Source organism: Nuphar pumila, chromosome 9 (genome assembly GCF_984573655.1).
Source record: "Nuphar pumila chromosome 9, dmNupPumi1.hap1.1, whole genome shotgun sequence".
In the NCBI taxonomy this organism is placed as follows: domain Eukaryota; kingdom Viridiplantae; phylum Streptophyta; class Magnoliopsida; order Nymphaeales; family Nymphaeaceae; genus Nuphar; species Nuphar pumila.
In genome coordinates this window covers 4,856,157-4,874,222 of record NC_143257.1, presented here as the reverse complement: position 1 = coordinate 4,874,222, position 18,066 = coordinate 4,856,157, and the positions used below count along the sequence as shown (strand labels likewise).

General features: G+C 35.5%; 1 protein-coding gene across 1 annotated transcript; it reads left to right on the top strand.

The window, feature by feature from the left end:
* The first annotated feature begins 1,632 nt into the window (after nt 1–1,632).
* On the top strand, nt 1,633–9,800 carry LOC149828275 (triosephosphate isomerase, cytosolic). Its single transcript, XM_090017484.1, has 9 exons — nt 1,633–1,741; nt 2,971–3,046; nt 3,572–3,695; nt 5,719–5,803; nt 6,185–6,317; nt 6,989–7,083; nt 8,381–8,459; nt 9,361–9,443; nt 9,560–9,800. The coding sequence occupies exons 1-9, from the start codon at nt 1,703–1,705 to the stop codon at nt 9,608–9,610; spliced, it is 765 nt and encodes a 254-aa protein (XP_089873610.1). The 5' UTR covers nt 1,633–1,702; the 3' UTR covers nt 9,611–9,800.
* The last annotated feature ends 8,266 nt before the right edge of the window (nt 9,801–18,066 follow it).

Here is an 18,066-nt window from a genome sequence, read left to right as displayed (position 1 = left end):
GTTTTCATTTTTTGTTATATCCAAATCCGTTTACATCCTTACCTCAAACTAGGGGTGTCAACGGGCCGGGTTTGTTTCGGACCCAAGTGAAACCAAGCCCAGACCTAATTTGAGATGATGATACTAGGTCTAGACCGGACTCCAATAGGACCTACCAATAGAAAAACCATACCCGGATCCTATAAGTATTGCATGAACCAGACCCGGACCATACTTAGTAAAATAATATTTTTTATCTGTTTTACATTGAAAATTTATGGATCTTAGTCAGAACATAGGTCAGGCCCGGGTATGGTGTGAAATTTCTAAAACCAAACCTGAGTCCATATATTAATCAGACCCTTGTCCGACCGCGATTCTAATTGAAGCTTTATATTTATCACCAAACCCTGACCCTATAAGGTTGGACACAGGTCAGGCCTGAATCAAACCCGACCCATTGACACCCCTACCTCCCAACTAGGGGTGTCAACGGGGTTGGGTTTACCAGGACCCAAACCGTACCAAACCCTATAGGGTCCGAGTATGGGGATAATTAAGAAGACCCGATTAAGACCCGGATTCAGACCCGAAGGTTCGATGGGGGTATAGTTTGTAAAATTTTATACCAGGCCCGAGTACGACCAAGTTCCTATTAAGACCTGCAAATTTCTAATGTAAAAATGATAAAAATTATTATTTTATTAGGCATGGCCCGGGTCTGATTCATGTAGCTTTTATCGGGTCCGGGTATGATTTCTTTTATGGTAGGTTCAATTAAACTTGGGTCCAGACCCGATATCATACCCAAAAATCGAGCCTAGGTCTGATTCTACTGGATTCGAATCAAACCCGACCCGTTGACACCCCTACTCTCAACCCTGACTACGTAATAGAACAAAAAAAAATGCACAAATACTGTCAGGAATCACTTCTGAAATTTTAAATGTGTTTGATTGGAAAACTCAACTGGAAAACAACGGGCCGAAAGTGTCCACCACAAAGAATAAAACCATGAGCAATGGTGACGTTTCAGAAACACCCTCAAAATGCCTTTTATTTCTATAAACAGGATCTCAAATTTTATAAATACATATGAACATCAAACAACTATTTAATTAGCATAAAGCGGTGGACCGTGGACACTCTTTGCCACGGCCCCTGGGCCTTCATTAAAAATCGTGATATAGAAATATAAATGACTTGGAACATAGTCATTAAAGTAGGTAATATTCAGATATTATCACATTTTTATCATAAAATATTGTGAAAATAATAAATATCTGTTAAAATCATAATTTTCAGTTTTCACCACCATGTCTTCTTTGTTTCTAAAGATTTTTAAAATCTTATTTATGATGTTATTTTTGGAGTTTTTTCTGAAAAACAAAATTATTTGATTGTATTCTATCAAAAAAAATTATTTCTGAAAAACAAAATTATTTGAAAGTTAAACTTACTATAGGTTAGGGGTCCATTGAAATTAACCTTCTTGTATCTTTTTATTCGAATTTAAGGGGCTTATTCGTAGTTGGAAGAAGTTTGGGGATTTTTTTGGATATTTTATATTGAGGGCATTATCGTCATTTAAGAATTTCCCGTGCGTCATACCCACCGTTTATCTTGTCCACAGACCCACCGCACTATAAACGCACGTAACCCGATCGCCTCTCTCCTCATCTCACAATTTTCAGACAAGAAGAAGAAGAAAGAAAGAAGGAAAATGGGGCGTAAATTTTTCGTCGGAGGCAACTGGAAATGCGTAATGCACTCTCCCTGAGAATTCTCCGTTTCTGCTTTTAATCCCATATTTTTCTCGAAATTTATGGTTTTTTTTCTTTCCCTCCGATGAGATCTCTCGGATTTCGTTTCTACCGATCCGGTCGTTAGCTTTATCTCTGGAATGATCATATTTTTTAATTTTTGTTTCTTTTAATTCTTCTTCTAGGGTTTTAGATCGATTGAGATTTTGAGATTAGGGTTTCGTTTTGTTGGTGGACTGCCGATGATGTGTAAACTTGAGATTGTCTTTATAGCGTTTCTCGAAATGTTGATTTTTCTCGATTTCTAAGATTTGCTTATGGTTTAGGGATTTTCTTTGGAAAAATATTGGCTGCACTCGACTGTACTGTACTCTCTAGTAGAGGCTCGCACCTGTGAGCTTTATATGATTGATCTGGACCTGTGGATGCGCTCGGCACGGTTAGATTATTAGGAATCGCACTTTGGATCCTGTAGTTTTGATTTAAAAACATGATTTTGTCCAGTCGTGGAATCTGGTGCGTTGTGGACCGTTGATTGCTGTAGCTCTTAAAAAACCTGATCACGCGCCACGTCTGAAAAAGCCGTTTAGATCTTTTCCGTAGGGCTTGATCTGCAAGAAAAAATCATGAAAATGTAAGAAGCAGGTGGTTTTTAGTGGATAGCATGGTGCCATCCAGTGTAGCCTATATTCTTTTCCATTTTCCTTTAACTTAATGTGCGTCTTTTGGGTTAGAAGCGGGTGCTTTTTTGTTCTTTATGTATCGATTCCTCCATTGGCTCGCAGTGGTTTGAAATTGCAGTGTCGGGGCTGCTTGGTTTGCTGTTATTGGGTCTATTTTGACCCACGCATGGTGTTGATCTTGGCTTGATAACTCAGGACAGAAACTCGATTTGCCAATTGTTTACGTTTTCCTTGTCTGTGCTACTATTATCTTCATCACCATCCTTGTTATGGTCCTTATTCATCTTTATGATGGCAATGATTACCGCTCTCCAGTACTATCTTGATGGTCACTTTTGTAGATTATTCTTCCAACCATGAATTGTAGTAACGTGCTCACATTGTCATATGAGATACGTGTAATGATGTATTATTTTATTACGCACACGTATCGAGTTTTACTTTGTTCGACTTTGTTCCCTCAGTGGGTTGTGAGTCTTAATGTTTATTTGATGCAAATATTGTATCTGGGTGCTGATTGTTGTTTTTATTTTGTTGCCGTGTAGAATGGGACAAATGAGGAAGTCAAAAAGATTGTTTCCACTCTTAATGAGGCCGAGGTGCCGTCAGAGGAGGTTGTGGGTATGTATTCGGAATGTTTTTGTTTCGGATTGTGCTTCATTTTGAGTTGTTACAAGGAATTACAAGAGGTTGAGGGCAACCTGAGGCTGACATATTATTTTTAATGAGACTTGCTTTACAAAATTGCTTAATTTGTCCCACTGTCTGTGTGTATGACAATGCGCATGCAGGCATGCACATACTTAACCAAAAAACTTCATTGCACTCTCATAGGACTCTCTTTTAATTTGACATATAGCAGTGTTACGTAACTACATACTATGTTTTAATTTGACGTAGAGGAGTATACATACTGTAGTTTTGTTTCCTTATGTGCTTGATAGGTTAACGATTAGTCAATGTTTTGTCCAATGAATTGGCATCTTGAAGCCCTCATTCATTCTCAGATGCAATAACCCAATGTATTATTTGCTTGTGTTATTTTTGGTATTACTTCTTGCATATAATGGAAAATTAAGTCCTAGAAGTTTGGTACTTAGTTAATAACATTATTGATTTTAATTGCTGAGTTTTGATATCATGCAGAGGTTGTGGTAAGCCCTCCATTTGTGTTCCTTCCTTTTGTAAAAAGCCTTCTACGCTCTGATTTTTCTGTTGCTGCACAAAATTGCTGGGTTAGAAAAGGTGGTGCTTTCACTGGTGAGATCAGGTATTGTCTAGCTTATTCTTTGCCTATTAATTGTAAATTATTCTTGGTTTAGATGTATATATTCTGATAACATTGTTCCACTTTTGGAGTGTTCTTCGTTGTCTTATCGACTGTTAATTTCTATGAGGCTGATAAAGTGTAACAATTGGTCTACCTAGGTAGGCCTGGTGACCACCAAATGATTGTAGTCACCGCGAATGTGATTCTGTTGATTGCCAGCTGTGATCGTTTTTTCTTGCGTTTGCATTGAATCTTGTGAAAGTAGATCACAAGGTTGACCTCGTGATTCACAATCACAGCCTGTACTTTTTCAGTTTCTACTTTCTTACTTGTGAGTTGTGACCAAAACAAACATGCTCTATATGAAGCTAAATTTTCATTTGGTTTCTTTATGGCTTCTTTTGAGAGTATTTTTCTCTTGCTTTCTTTGAATGTCTGTTTGGATGGTGACTTCACATGTAAAGATGTTCCACTTGACAAGTTTTCTTTATTGCTGCTAATGTTAAGGTGTGTGATTGGCTGATTGCATCAATGTGAGTGGCAGATTCTCTGCACTGTACAGTTATCAACCATTGTCGATATGTCATTATCAAATTTGTAAGAATGGATCTCTGCATGCGAGTGCCTGGGGGCAATTAAAAAAGTTTTTTTTTTTAGCATGTAATGTTGACAAAATAAAAAACATTAATTAATAATCTTTAGACTTTTTATTTTGGATTTTTTGTAGCTTGTTAGTAGAAATAATTTTTATTTGTGTTTCTAGCAATCACTTTTTTACTGCATAATCCATTTCTTCCACTCAAGATAAAGCAGCTTTAATGAAAGCAGTATTTTCTTTCTACCTAAGCTTGATCTTTATCTTCTTGATAGTTTATGGATCTACTTTTGCTTTTATATCAGGTTGAATGGTGGATGATTATTTTTTTTAATCTTTTTAATATATTTTGATACTCTTAAAGGATTATGTTAGAGTATCTCAAATAGCATTAAAGATTTTGCTTGATATCTATAAAGTAAATAAACATAAAAATTACAAAAACTTGAATACAAGAACAACATTGTATCTATAATGTATGCTAGTGGAGATGATGATCAGAGTTGCTGGAAGCTTCTTAGATAGGTGGGAAGCTCGCTTCCTGGAAACTTGCTTCGGAAGTGCGTTACTCCTCGCTTCCGAAACTTGCTGAGAACCTCGATTCCCCCACGCTTCTCCTATGCATTCCACACACTTCAACTATTCTTCTTATATTTTCTCTTACTCAACTTTTCATGTTTCTCTCACTCTTCTCACTCACTTCCATGTGCTTTTTCTAAATTGGTAGTTATCATTTTTAGGTTTTGTTAAAAATTTAATTCTTACACTAAAAAATCATGAAATTTAATATTATTCACTTATTTTAGTTTTTATTTGTGATTCATTTTGATTCCCATTTAATTATTATATTTATTTATTTTTATTCCTCGTTTCTTGCTTCCTATACAATTTAAAATGCATCACTTTTCGCTTCCGCTTCCCGTATCGTTTCCCGCTTCCTAGTGTGGCAACCTTGATGATGATAAAGATCTTATTATCATTATTAGTATTTTTAGTGATGCTATAATAAAATAACTTTACTTAAAGAAACTGCAGCATGAACATGCCTACCTATATTGAATTTGAAATCTTCCACTCTGTTATGATCTTGATCTCTAATTGTTATACTCTGGATTCGCAGAGCTGAAGCATTACCCTAGGTCATCCTTTAACGAGTTAGAGTGTTGTCTGTTTGATGTGCTTGAAAACTGAGGCAGACAAAAATCAGGATATTTGTACTGATTTTTATCTATTCTTTTTTTCTTTCTCCACTTCATCATCAAAAGCTGCCTTTTGTGGAGTATGCATCTTGTGCCTTGTTTATAATATTTTATCCATGTAGTGCTCATTTCTCTGGTCTGCGTTAAAGTTTGACTTTTTTGTTCTTATGTGTCAAATGCAAATCTTCTACCTTGGAAACATAAAGTATATTCTTTGTGGTTGTTTCAGTGCGGAGATGCTCGTCAATTTGGGAATTCCATGGGTTATTCTTGGCCATTCTGAAAGAAGACTCATTTTGAATGAGGCAAACGAGGTATATCTTGTTGTGCATTCAATTATTTATGCATTTTAACAATCACCAAAGATATTGTGCATTGTATGACATGCATAAACAGACAAATAATGGGAATTTAATCCTGCATGTACTACATTCAAGCCATCCAAGAGAGAATGGCTGCTGTAGAACTAGATTCACTTGATAACAGATTGCATTAGTGCAATTGTTTTAAGGAACTACAAGTATAAAGGCTTGATATGCTTTCTTTAATGGTATTTTCTGAGATTTTGTCTTCCCTTTAAGTGTTTCTAGCATGTTAAGATGAAACTATGTACATATGCATGTGTGTGATCTTTAATATATATAGTTTTGTGTTTTTCTGCCTGTTCACCATCTTGTTCTTTTCACTTTTCTCAGTTTGTTGGAGATAAAGTGGCATATGCACTTTCTCAAGGCTTGAAAGTGATTGCTTGTGTAGGAGAGACCCTTGAACAGAGGGAATCAGGGTCCACATTGGAAGTCGTTGCTGCACAAACTAAGGCAATTGCAGGTGAACATTTAGAATTATACTTTTTTTCTCTTCATTTTAGGGACATGTTTGAAAGCTTGGATCTCAGATTCTCTGATCTGAGATGGTGTGAGGTGGTGCTGATGTGGTGTGGGCCCATGCAAAGATCCATGCTCTTGGGGGAGGAGGGAGCATTCTTTTATCTGATTCCTCGGATCTGAGAACCTGGGCATTCAAATGTCTCTTAGTTTTTCTCGGTTTAACATTTTGTTGGAATTTTTCGTATTGTTTAGGTGCAATATGTCCTCACCCTATACCTATTTAATTGAAACCTTAGATGGTTCCTTTCTATTGACAGCTTGGTGAGGAAAGACCAAGTCACCTTTCAATGGAGAAAACAAAGAGATGAATAAAAAGTATAAAAAGAAACCGAGATTTATCCATTTGACATTTTAGTCTGCTAGCATTGTTGGATTCACCTTTGTAAAGTTAGTGTTTCTGTAGAATGCTGATCGGAGGATTTGAGTCATTTTGGAGTAGTTGTTTGACTGTTTGTTTGCTTAATTATGCTTCATCTTGATTCAGTCTCTGAGTGTTGGTATGTTGTGTCGTGTAACCATGTTCATTACGCCAGATTATGCCACACTTTCTACTGTTTCCAGAAAGTTCTTGTTAATTGATTGAAGAATTGATTAATTTGTGTTCTCTCGCAGACAAAGTATCAAACTGGGATAATGTTGTAATTGCTTATGAACCTGTTTGGGCAATTGGCACTGGAAAAGTTGCAAGCCCTGCTCAGGCACAAGAAGTAAGTTTTTTACAGGATGAACTTGGTCTCAAGTTTCAGTTTTTTCCATCTCTTTTATGCTGTAATCTGATCCTGATAAGTTTCAGATGTTTTCAAACCTTAGTAAATTGTTCTTTTGGCCATCACATGCAAAGTGCTCTTTAAAGTCACTTATGCTGGCCTGGTAAGTTCAAAGGCTCACTTTCTCATGTTAATGCAAACATGAGAGTAAGAACCTCATGATTTTGAAACTCAGCTGAGAAAGCGAGTCATGGGCCTGACCATGAGTCACACTTTGTCAGAGAATTGCACTCATCTAGGGGTGCAAATGGGTCGAAGCTCCACTCTGGTCCTGAACAGGATCTGACTTGTACTGTTGGATGCAGATGATATGTATCCATCAGGGTCTACTTGGATCCATGCAGATAATGATGTTCAGAACTGGGTCTAACTTGATCTGTTTTACATATTGCATATGAAAAACAGTATATTAAATAATATATACACACAAATTCTTTGTACTAAAAACAATACACACATACATATACGCGTTTGCTATGATCAATTGTAGGTACAATTGGCCGTGCTTCTCATATTTTTTATTTATTTATTTGTTTGTTTGGTAAAATCTAATCCTAGAGAATGTGATTTTACATGACCTCTTTTGGTGGGGGGATCAACATTTCAATTGCCTGATTCCAATGTGTGAGCAGGTTTTTCTGATGATTAAAAAATTGATGGTGTAAATGCTCTAAAAAAGTTCTCAATTTTAGAAAAACTATTTTTTCATTAAAAGCACGATCCAGGACGCAATTCTCTTGCAAATCGACAATGCTGAACGCATCTGCATTGTCAGACTGTGTCAAATGAACTTGCACCTGTGAGATCCCGTGCGTGTGTGTACATATTTTTGGGCTGGGAAAATGATTCTTCTGTTGTTTCACAAACATAAGGCTGGATAACCTAACTTGTGAAAATTGTGCTTGTGAAAGTGAATCATATGAATCACTTTTTCAGCTCACAGCATTCTCATTGGATTCAAATTCTTACTTTCCCAACATTCATAAATGTTAGGTTGGTTCGCTATTGTTCTTGCATTCCTTGTGGATGATTGTTATGAATATTACTATCATAGATGCGTGTATCATAGGTGTAAGTACAAGTTGTTTCATATTCTTAGATTGTATGAGAAGCATGACAAGTCATTTTGGCCCGTAACATTAGTTTGACTGTAGATGCTTATGGTTTGTGCTGATAATTAAACATTGTGAAACATGTTTCCTTGACTGTGATGATTGATTCCTTTATCTGGGACCAGGTGCATTCTGAGTTGAGGAAATGGCTGGCAGCAAATGTTGGCTCTGAAATTGCTGCATCCACAAGGATTATTTACGGAGGTAAAATTGTTCGGAACAGTTATCAATTCTTTCTTCCATTAAGTCTTGTGATCAGGTGGCCTTCCTGTTTTATGGCAGTGTTGTTTTTAAGTGCTTGTGCCCTATATGTTTTTATTTACATTTACTGAAAGGCGTGCTTTAGATGTCTATTTGTGCTTTGGTTGCATGATGCCTGCCTGCCATTCTTTCTATCAACCTATATCGCTACACATTTTCTAGCTTCTCCATCCTTGTTGATTACTAACGGTGATGCTTGCTTTGGTAAAAAAACTGTTCCATGCTCCTATATCCCTTAATTTCATCGTGTCCAGTTCTCATAATCTTAGCTTATCTGGGAAATACTTTTGCTTAGTCACTCTGTTCTATTTTCCACGTTCTCCGCGTGCATTGGAACCAATGCCTGCTAATTGGGACTGAATTCTCTGGGGAGTCCAATGTCCTGGCTGTTGCTTCTCTTCAGCCCAGACATATTGGAGGTATTTTGGACGTCTAAAAAGCCCTCACTTTACTGTCCAGTCAGTCTAACCTTCCTTGTTTCATGGTTTCTGATCCCTGTGAAAATAGTCGGCGTTTCGCATTTCCCAAAGCTCATCCTTTGCTTTCACCATTGACAAAGTAAGATTTATTGCTTGACCAGATAACATGTCATGCTTTGGATGTTTTTTTCTTAAATCCTACATTCTCTTTCATTAAATCTCCCTATCTTCACGTTCCAGAATTTGTCCAACAGTGTTGAATCCAAACAGTTTCTTATGCACTGGACTTTGTGTATACGAGAAATTAAGAGTATTTTTATGATTGCCAACCATTTCATCATCATGAAAAATTGCAGTCATCTCCTAAAAATACAAAAAGACCGCCATATAGTTTCTTCACTAACACATCTTTATGATAAGTGCAGGTTCGGTCAATGGTGCAAACTGCAAGGAACTGGCAGCCCAGCCTGATATTGATGGATTTCTGGTTGGCGGGGCTTCTCTGAAGGTTATTTTCAGGATTATTATCTTTTATCTTATTGGTTTCTCTTCATTTTATAGTTCCTTTCATATCTATGTTATGTCTGACATTTTTTTTTATTTCTTCCTACTTTTTTACTTCAGGCTGAATTTGTAGATATCATAAAGTCCGCAGAAATCAAGAAGTCAGTTTGAGCTTGTTTTAACTGTTTCTGAGGGTTCTTTCCCTTCATTCTGTTTCCTAGTATTAACTGTTATACGAAACCTAAAAGGACCTCTTTTTACCATGAGCATGTCGGTAGGGCTTTCAGGGCATGATACTCTTTGAGTTGTTTCAACTTTTAGTTTTCATGCCTTGAATAAATAATGAAGTTTTGTTTTCAAATGCCTTGGGCTTTGAATCAGGGTGGACTTTTTGTTATATCTTCTGTTTTTGTTTTGGATGCTCGACTCTTTCTGCCCTTTTTCTCTGTCATTTGGAATTTTACAATATGATCTTGAGCTGTCACATGGGTGCGGGTGCGGGATTAAGGCTCCCTACCTTTACCTACAATAGGCAAAAATTACTGGATTACATGTCAATTTGCTAATTGCCAATCAAGGGGTTTATCTTTCCATAAAACATAATCCCCATCTTGTAATACAATATCTAACACAAGACAAACATTCAAGTCTGGTGGTCTGTGTTTACCCCTATGTGATTCAGTGGACCCTGGATCAATCGAAATGTCAAGTCCAAAAGCAACTTTAGGTATGTAATCATACCAAATCTGAATCAACTTAAACTTAAGTAAGCACTTTTCTCCATAATTCTGCACGGTGCTTAGTATTGTATAGCTGCCTGCTTAGAAGACCCCTATGTAATTCAAGAATTTTAAGGGCATGTGTGCAATGCCCTGTAATTCTTGAATTTTCTCAAGATCTTGCAACATTAGATCACAACCATGATACTTTCTCAACATTAGTGAAACCCAAGAAATTGTGATTGCGTTTGCCAGCTGTGATTGTTTTGTTTATTCCTTGAATCTTGTGGAAGTTGTCACAAGATTGACCTTAACCAACAATCACAGCTTCTACTTTTTCAGCTGTGGTTGTTCATCCTGTGACCAAAGCAAACATGCTCTAAGTTTCAGCTCATTATTTGATTGGAGAAAAAGATGTTAAAAGATCAAGGGCTATATGATTGTACAAAAATTTGTGCATTAAGCACCTGATCACCCTCCATCTTGAGGACAGGGCCTGTCAGTTGTGGGGCCAAGGCCTGATCGAGGGCGATCAGGTGCTTAATGCACACATTTTGTGCCATGTAATTGCACCCGATCTTGACTCGAAAACTATTGATTTTCTGTCAACAAGTACAATCAGTTGACCATGCACAGTGTTGTCAGCGAAAAACCCTAGGCTCCCCTTGCTTACCAGGGACTGCACCCAGCTTCAGCCTTGCAGTGGAAATTGTGCACTTCAGGTGACCTGTGACGTTTTTCCAACTTGGTCTCTGTTTAGGAGTTGGATTTGAGAGGGAGATGGAGATCCATTCAATCTCCTACCAAAGCTGCTGTTTAGAAGCACAGAGTTTGAGAGGTTAGAGTGGAGATGGCCACTCATCTTCATCTTCCCATTTCAACTATGTCCACAAGAATGTAGTTGACAACTACGTGCCCATCGTCCATTTCATATCCATTTCCATATCCTTTCTCATTCCAACTGCAACACCATCTCCCAGACAAAGCCTTAGTTATGTCATGAAACACCTCCTAACCACATAAGTGGAGCCCTCGTGAGTCATTGTTTAACCATGAAATATGCACACACATTTGATTTTTCAGTACACATGGGATAACTCACGTGGATGTGGGTCACCTGTGTGGCCAGTTGGGTGGCTGTGAGGGTACTGAGATGAAGGCACCAGATCAAACCCCGCTGGCGCATAGGTGTGTCCATAGCTTTCAGAGGTGGGCCACGTAAGGCAAGGTGGTTGTGGCTTCACCCGAGGTTTTTCTCGCTTGGGTGAGGGTTTCTCATCATAAAAAAAAAGTGTTGAGTTCCAATAAGGTAAAACATAAAAAATGTGTGAATTGGGATTTAAAACTTTTTGATACATACAAAAGAAATTGCAAGAGATAGGAAGAAGAAGACAATTCAAGACATCAAATTTATAGAAGCTCAGCTAATCCCAGACTACGTTCTCTCAGCCTCATGTTTAATCCACTAACTTAACGGTGCTAGCTATCAACACAACCGTTTCATACCCCTTGTGAAACAAGGTGACCTTTTTTGGTTCACAATAGCATAAACCTAGAGTTTACAAACACAAATAGATTGAAAACAAGTCACTATTTTACAATACAAGATTTATATACAATGATAATCATGAGTGAAATAAACCTCAAAACAAAATGCCTAAATATATCTAACAACAAAAAAGATTCAAGATAGTTCGTTGTTGGAGATCTTTGAAGAGCTTGAATGCTTAAAAGCTTTGAATCTTTGATGTAAGGAGTATGTGATTTCAACGGTCGCAAATCACTCCTCCATCTTTATTTTATAGCAAGGGATGAAATATGACCATTGGGGAGTCGTTTGGTTGAAGATCTTCTTTATTCAACGGCTAGAAGTCTGTTGGAATCCACTCGTTGTGCTCAACTCAGTCTGACTAAGAGTCGACTCTTCACTTGGTGAGTCGGCTCTTAATTTATGAGAGTGAGCTCTAGATAATACTTGACTAAAAAACTTAAGGGTTGACTAAAAAACTTAAGGGTCGACTCAAACAAACCTCTGAGTCAACTCAAGGATTCACAGTTAAAGAGAATACATTATGTTCCTTGAGGGTCGACTCAACCTCCTCTGGGGGTCGACTTATTTTGCACATCAAATGTGATTTTCAAGTGTATCACTGAGGGTCGACTTTGATACTCTTAAAGGTCGACACATAGACTGATTATCTATGCATTGCTTAGTCTTTCCTTGGGTTGACTTATATGAATAAAGGCTTCTTTCAAGAGTCAACTCTTCTTTACTGGAATCAAGAAACTTTGCCAACATTGCTTCAATTTATTTCATTGAATATGAATATTCTTTTAAACATAATTTGGATATTTTTAGTTGCATTTTAGACTTTATAGGGACATGAATTAAGATCAACTTCTTGCATACTTATGATTCAAATATTAGCCCTTGGAGAGTTTTGTAATCATCAAAATCAATGTAAGAGCTCAATAATCTTTCCTTTTTTATGATGACAACTTTCCAATAATAGTGTAAGAAAAAGAAATATGCAAATGTAAAAATGTGACAATTCAATAACAAAATGATAAAATTAACCAGTCCAACATTTAATTAAAAAACAAGATGATAAATATAATTAGTTCAACATTCTTATCTTGTTTTTGCATTCTTTTTATTTACATATATGGATTAAGCTCATATATTTTCATTTGAATACCATCTCTTCATATATTTTGATTTTCATTTGATACCATCTCTCTCGCTTTTTGACATCATAAAAAAATACACAAAAGAAATAAAACATTGTAAAAAAATTTTGCACAACCGTTATAGAGAGCAAAAAAAAGTACCCATATATATATATATATATTGCATAATGATCATAAAATACATGGTCATTAGTCAGTACATGTCAGTAAACACAGATAGGCCATGAAAGTAAAAAAAAGGTCCTAAACCAGGCAAGAGAAGCATGATGAAAAGGTAATTCTGGATGAGCAAAGATGATCCAGAATCTATCAATGCTTCTCCTGTGATGAAGTTTGAATTTTGAGGTTCTCAAACTCCCCTCTGATATCTGTGAGGCTGCCCCTCATTTCCTATTAGAACTTCTTCATCTGATCCTCAAGATCAAAGATGTGGCTATGCTGCTTAACTAACAATTGCCGAATGTCAATCCATTCAAGTAAGATCTCAGTCCTAATAGCGTGAAGCACATGATCTTCCTAACTTTGGGAGTCGTGTCTATGCTCCCCCTCAGTTTGTACTAACCTAGAAGACGAAGGTTTGGTAACTGATGCAACAATAAAAGGTGAATAAGAAGAGAGTACCTCCTCTTTTGTCTCAATAGGCTCCCCTTCAACAAATGCAGATTGTCTTCATATATTCAAAATCCATTTATGGTTTTGCCATATGTAACCAATTCTGTGCATTGTATTTTGATCATATACATCTTTCCCATCTATAGTTCTAGATTTTTCTCCCTTTAAATTTACTTCATTGTGTATCAAGATACGAGTAATAATTGACCCATAGGGCAAGGGTCCTCCTCTACCTTTGAACGACTTCATCATGTGTTGAAGAACAAATTCAGACATATTTACATGATGACCTTTTATGATGTTTTCTAAAAACATGAGCTAAAGAATGAAAACTCCACCTAGTTTTCCGCTAATAGGTAACATAATGTTTGCAATAATGTAGTGGATTAGTCGATAATCCACCCTAAGTTTTGTAGCACTCAAGCTTTCATTTCCAGAGGCAAACAAATTTTTTGAAATGACTCTAACAACTTCACATTTATCAAAATCATCCATATTTTCCACTCCTCTGTACAACAGATGCAAGATATGATTCAAAATATCCCTGTTTACTTCTATTTGCTTCCCTTTTTACAAACATAGTGAACCCATTATCAGACATTTTCATATTACAATAAAAATGCTCAGACAAAATCAAGTATGTGAGATCTCTAATAGACAAAAAATTAATCTACCCCATTGCTTTAAACTTCTCTCTCAGTGGTAGGAAAAATCTCGCCATAAAGTCAAAACTTACCATTTTACTATTCAACATCCTCCTATCCCTAAACTTGAGTTCAAATAAGGCTTGATGATGCTTACTCGAAAAGTGACGATGGTCAAAATCAGGTGGAGGAGCAGAAATGTCTCGAGAAGATTTTGTTCTGGCTTCTTTTTGCCTAGAGGAAGGAGGAATAGATGTATCTTGGCTCACTTTGGACCTCACTTCCCTTTCCCTGGAAGATGGAGGAAAAAATATTTCCCGAGAAGTTTAAAATGAACCTCTCTTTCTCTTGTACATGAATGATGTTTCGAGGTTTCTTGGGATATCTTTGAACACACCTCTCTTTCCCTTGAAGAAGAGGGAACCAAACGTTTCTTGTCAGCAAGACTTTTATGCACCATATTTGGTTTCTTCACGAGATTTGGATGGTTGAAGAACAAAGATGAATGTGCCCAATAGATGGTGAGGAATTCATACCCGACAAGGATTGTGTCGGTTTGGAAATGCCAAAACCCTAAGCTTGAGTTGGGTGAGAGAGAGAGAGAGAGAGAGAGAGAGAGAGAGAGAGAGAGAGAGCTAAAATGAGGACTCAGGATCAGCTCTGAGCTTACCATAAAAACTTGAGAGGACAAAGGTGACGAGAGGTTGAACCTTGACACAGACGAGTAGACTCTCAGAGCTTATAATCAAGATTCAAGAGGAGAGAAGTGACGAGGGGTCGACTCTAAAGATGAAATGAGTCGACTCAAATAGGCTTGAGTTCTAAAATTGATGGGAGCATGTGATCTGAGTGTACTTTTGAGGATTAAGAGATCTACTTGTAAAAAAATATTAATTTATCAAACAAATCAATCTCATAACATTGCAAAATCCATGCAATTTTTAGTAGACACCATATTCATCTTAAGAGCATAAATTTACACAAAAAATCATGAACTATTGCACATATCAAGTTCTCTTCTAATTGTGGTGAATCTTTCTCCATTCAAAGGTTTTGTAAAGATATCTACCAATTGTTTATCGGTGTCAATGAAATTTAGTTCTATATCACCCTTACTGACATGATATCTAATGAAGTGATGTCTAACCTCTATATATTTAGATCTAGAGTGTTGAATTGATGACAATAGTATTATCACAATAGAGAAGAATATGATCTAAATTTATACCAAAAATCACATAATTGATGCATGAGCTATAAAATTTGAGCACACCAACTACCAACGATCACATACTCGACCTTTACAATAGACAATGCCATGAAATGTTGCTTCTTAGAAGACCAATAAATCAATCATCCACTAATAAATTGACATGTTTCACTTGTGCTCTTTCTATCTATTTTGCATTCAGCATAATCCATATCAGTGTAATAACCTTTTAGATACGAAAGACCTATGTCCAAGGTGTCTAATATGTATCTAAATATTATCTTAATGACACTTAGATAAAATTCTTTAGGATTGTTTTGATATCTTGAACATAAGCACACACTAAATAGAATGTTCGGTTTACTAGCCGTTAAATACAATAATGAACATATCATACCTTTATAGAGTTTGGGATAAACAGACTTACCTTTTTCATCATTTTCTAATTTTGTTGAGGTAGACATAGGAGTTGCGCTTCTTTTTGAGTTATGAAATCCATATTTCTTAAGTAACTCTCTTGTGTACGTTTGACAAATAAAAATACCTTCTTTGCTTTGTTTAATATGAAGTCCAAGGGAGAAGCTTAATTCTCTCATCATGATCATTTCAAATTCTCCTTGCATAAGTTTAGAAAATTCTTTACTCATGCCATCATTAGTAGCATAAAACATAATATCATCTACATAAATTTGAACTATTAAAATTCAATGTTCATTCTTTTTTATGAAAAGGGTAGTATCGACTTGACCTTTTGTAAAACCTTGATTTATCAAAAATATACTAAGCCTTTCATAACAAGCATGAGGGTCTTGTTTCAAACCATAAAGAGTTTTTTTTTTAATTTAAAAATGTGGTTTAAAAAATGAGGATCTTTAAAATCAAAGAGTTATTTTACATAAACTTCTTCATTGATAAATCCATTTAAAAATGCACTTTTGACATCCATTTGATATAATTTGAAGTCAAATATACATGCAAATGCTAATAAACTTCTAATTGCATCTAATTTAGCTACCGGTATATATGTTTCATCAAAGTCAATTCCTTCTTTTGAGATATATCTTTAGGTAATAAGTCTAGCCTTATTTCTAATTATTTTACCGAATTCATCAAGTTTGTTTCTAAATATCTATTTTATCCCAATAACATAATGATCTTTAGGCCTAAAAACTAAATCCCAAACATCATTTCTTTCAAATTGATCAAGTTTCTCTTGCATATAGTTATTATCCAATATTCATCATTAAGGGCTACATCAATCGATTTAGGTTCTATTTGAGAAACAAAACCGAGAAACTTGTACACATTATTCAAATTAACTTGAATTCTTACCCCTTCCTTTGGATTACCAAGAATGTTTTTCTTTGGATGATCCTTGGTATACCTCAATTTCTTGGGAAGATCATTGTGTTGAATTCTTTTCTCTTGCAAATTTTTCAAAAGTGAGTTTATCTCTTCTTGTGCACTCTTATCTTGGTTTGTGTTTTCGCTTTTCTCCTTGTTTTCAAAAATACTTTTTTTATGATTAATATTGTTCTCATTTGAAGAGAGATTAGATTCATCAAATATAACATTAATTGATTCTTTAACAACAAGAGTTCTTTTATTAAAAATTCTATAAGCTTTGGAAGACAATAAGTAACCAAGAAATATCTCTTCATGACTTTTGATATCAAACTTGTCCAAATTATCTTTACTATTGTTCAAAACAAAACATTTGCAACCAAAAGGTTTAAAATATGAATTGTTGGGCTTTCTTCCCTTGAAAAGCTTATATGGAGTCTTTTTAAGGATATGCCTTATCATAGCTTTATTAATGACGTAACATGATGTGTTTATGGCTTCAGCCTAAAAATAATAAGGAATGTTGTTTTCACAAAGCATGATTCTAGTCATTTCTTTTAAGGTCTATTTATCCTTTCAACAAGTACATTTTGTTGAGGAGTTCTAGGTGTTGAAAAGTTGTGAGAGAATCCATTCTCATCACAAAATTTTACAAACTCTAAATTTTAAAATTCTTCATCATGATCACTTCTAATATATGTAATTGAATAACCTTTTTCTAATTGAGCGCATTTACAAAATTTAATAAACTTATTTAATATATCACTCTTGTTTGCAAGAAAAATAACCCAAGTGAAATGTGAAAAATCATCAACAATTACAAAACCAAACATTTTTTCACCAAAACTATTAGCCCTACTTGGATCAAAGAGATCTAAATAGAGAAGCTCTAATGGTGTATATATAGAAACAATATTTTTTTATTTAAATAAGGATTCAATATATTTACCTTTTTCATATGCATAACAATTTTTTTCTAAAGCAAAACATAGTCTAAGCCAACCATTTACTAAATCATGCTTGATTAACTTGGATATAACACTAGTGCTAGCATGACCTAACCTTCTATGCCAAATCCAACAATCATCCTTGCAATTAGATATGAGACATGCATTTTTTTATGTAATTTATCTAATTTAATGATATACATATTTTTCAAGGCATTTTCATGAAATTTCAAAATATTAGATGAGTTGTCCATTATTCTACAATGTGATTCATCAAAGTATATTTTATATCCTTTATTACATAGTTGACTAATGCTAAGAAGATTGTGTTTTAGTCCATCTACATAAACGATATTTTTAATAAATGTGAAAATTTTACTGCCAATGGTTCCTACTCCATTGATTTTTCCTTTTCCATTATCTTCATAGGCAACCGATCCACCATATTGCATTATGAGAT

What these genes read in the sequence shown, in the direction of transcription:
- LOC149828275 (XM_090017484.1), top strand. Translation starts at nt 1,703, where the DNA reads ATGGGGCGTAAATTTTTCGTCGGAGGCAACTGGAAATGC. An exon ending in ACAAACTAAGGCAATTGCAG is followed by an intron (nt 6,318 to 6,988) that starts GTGAACATTTAG and finishes GTTCTCTCGCAG; the next exon opens with ACAAAGTATCAAACTGGGAT. An exon ending in GCCCTGCTCAGGCACAAGAA is followed by an intron (nt 7,084 to 8,380) that starts GTAAGTTTTTTA and finishes ATCTGGGACCAG; the next exon opens with GTGCATTCTGAGTTGAGGAA.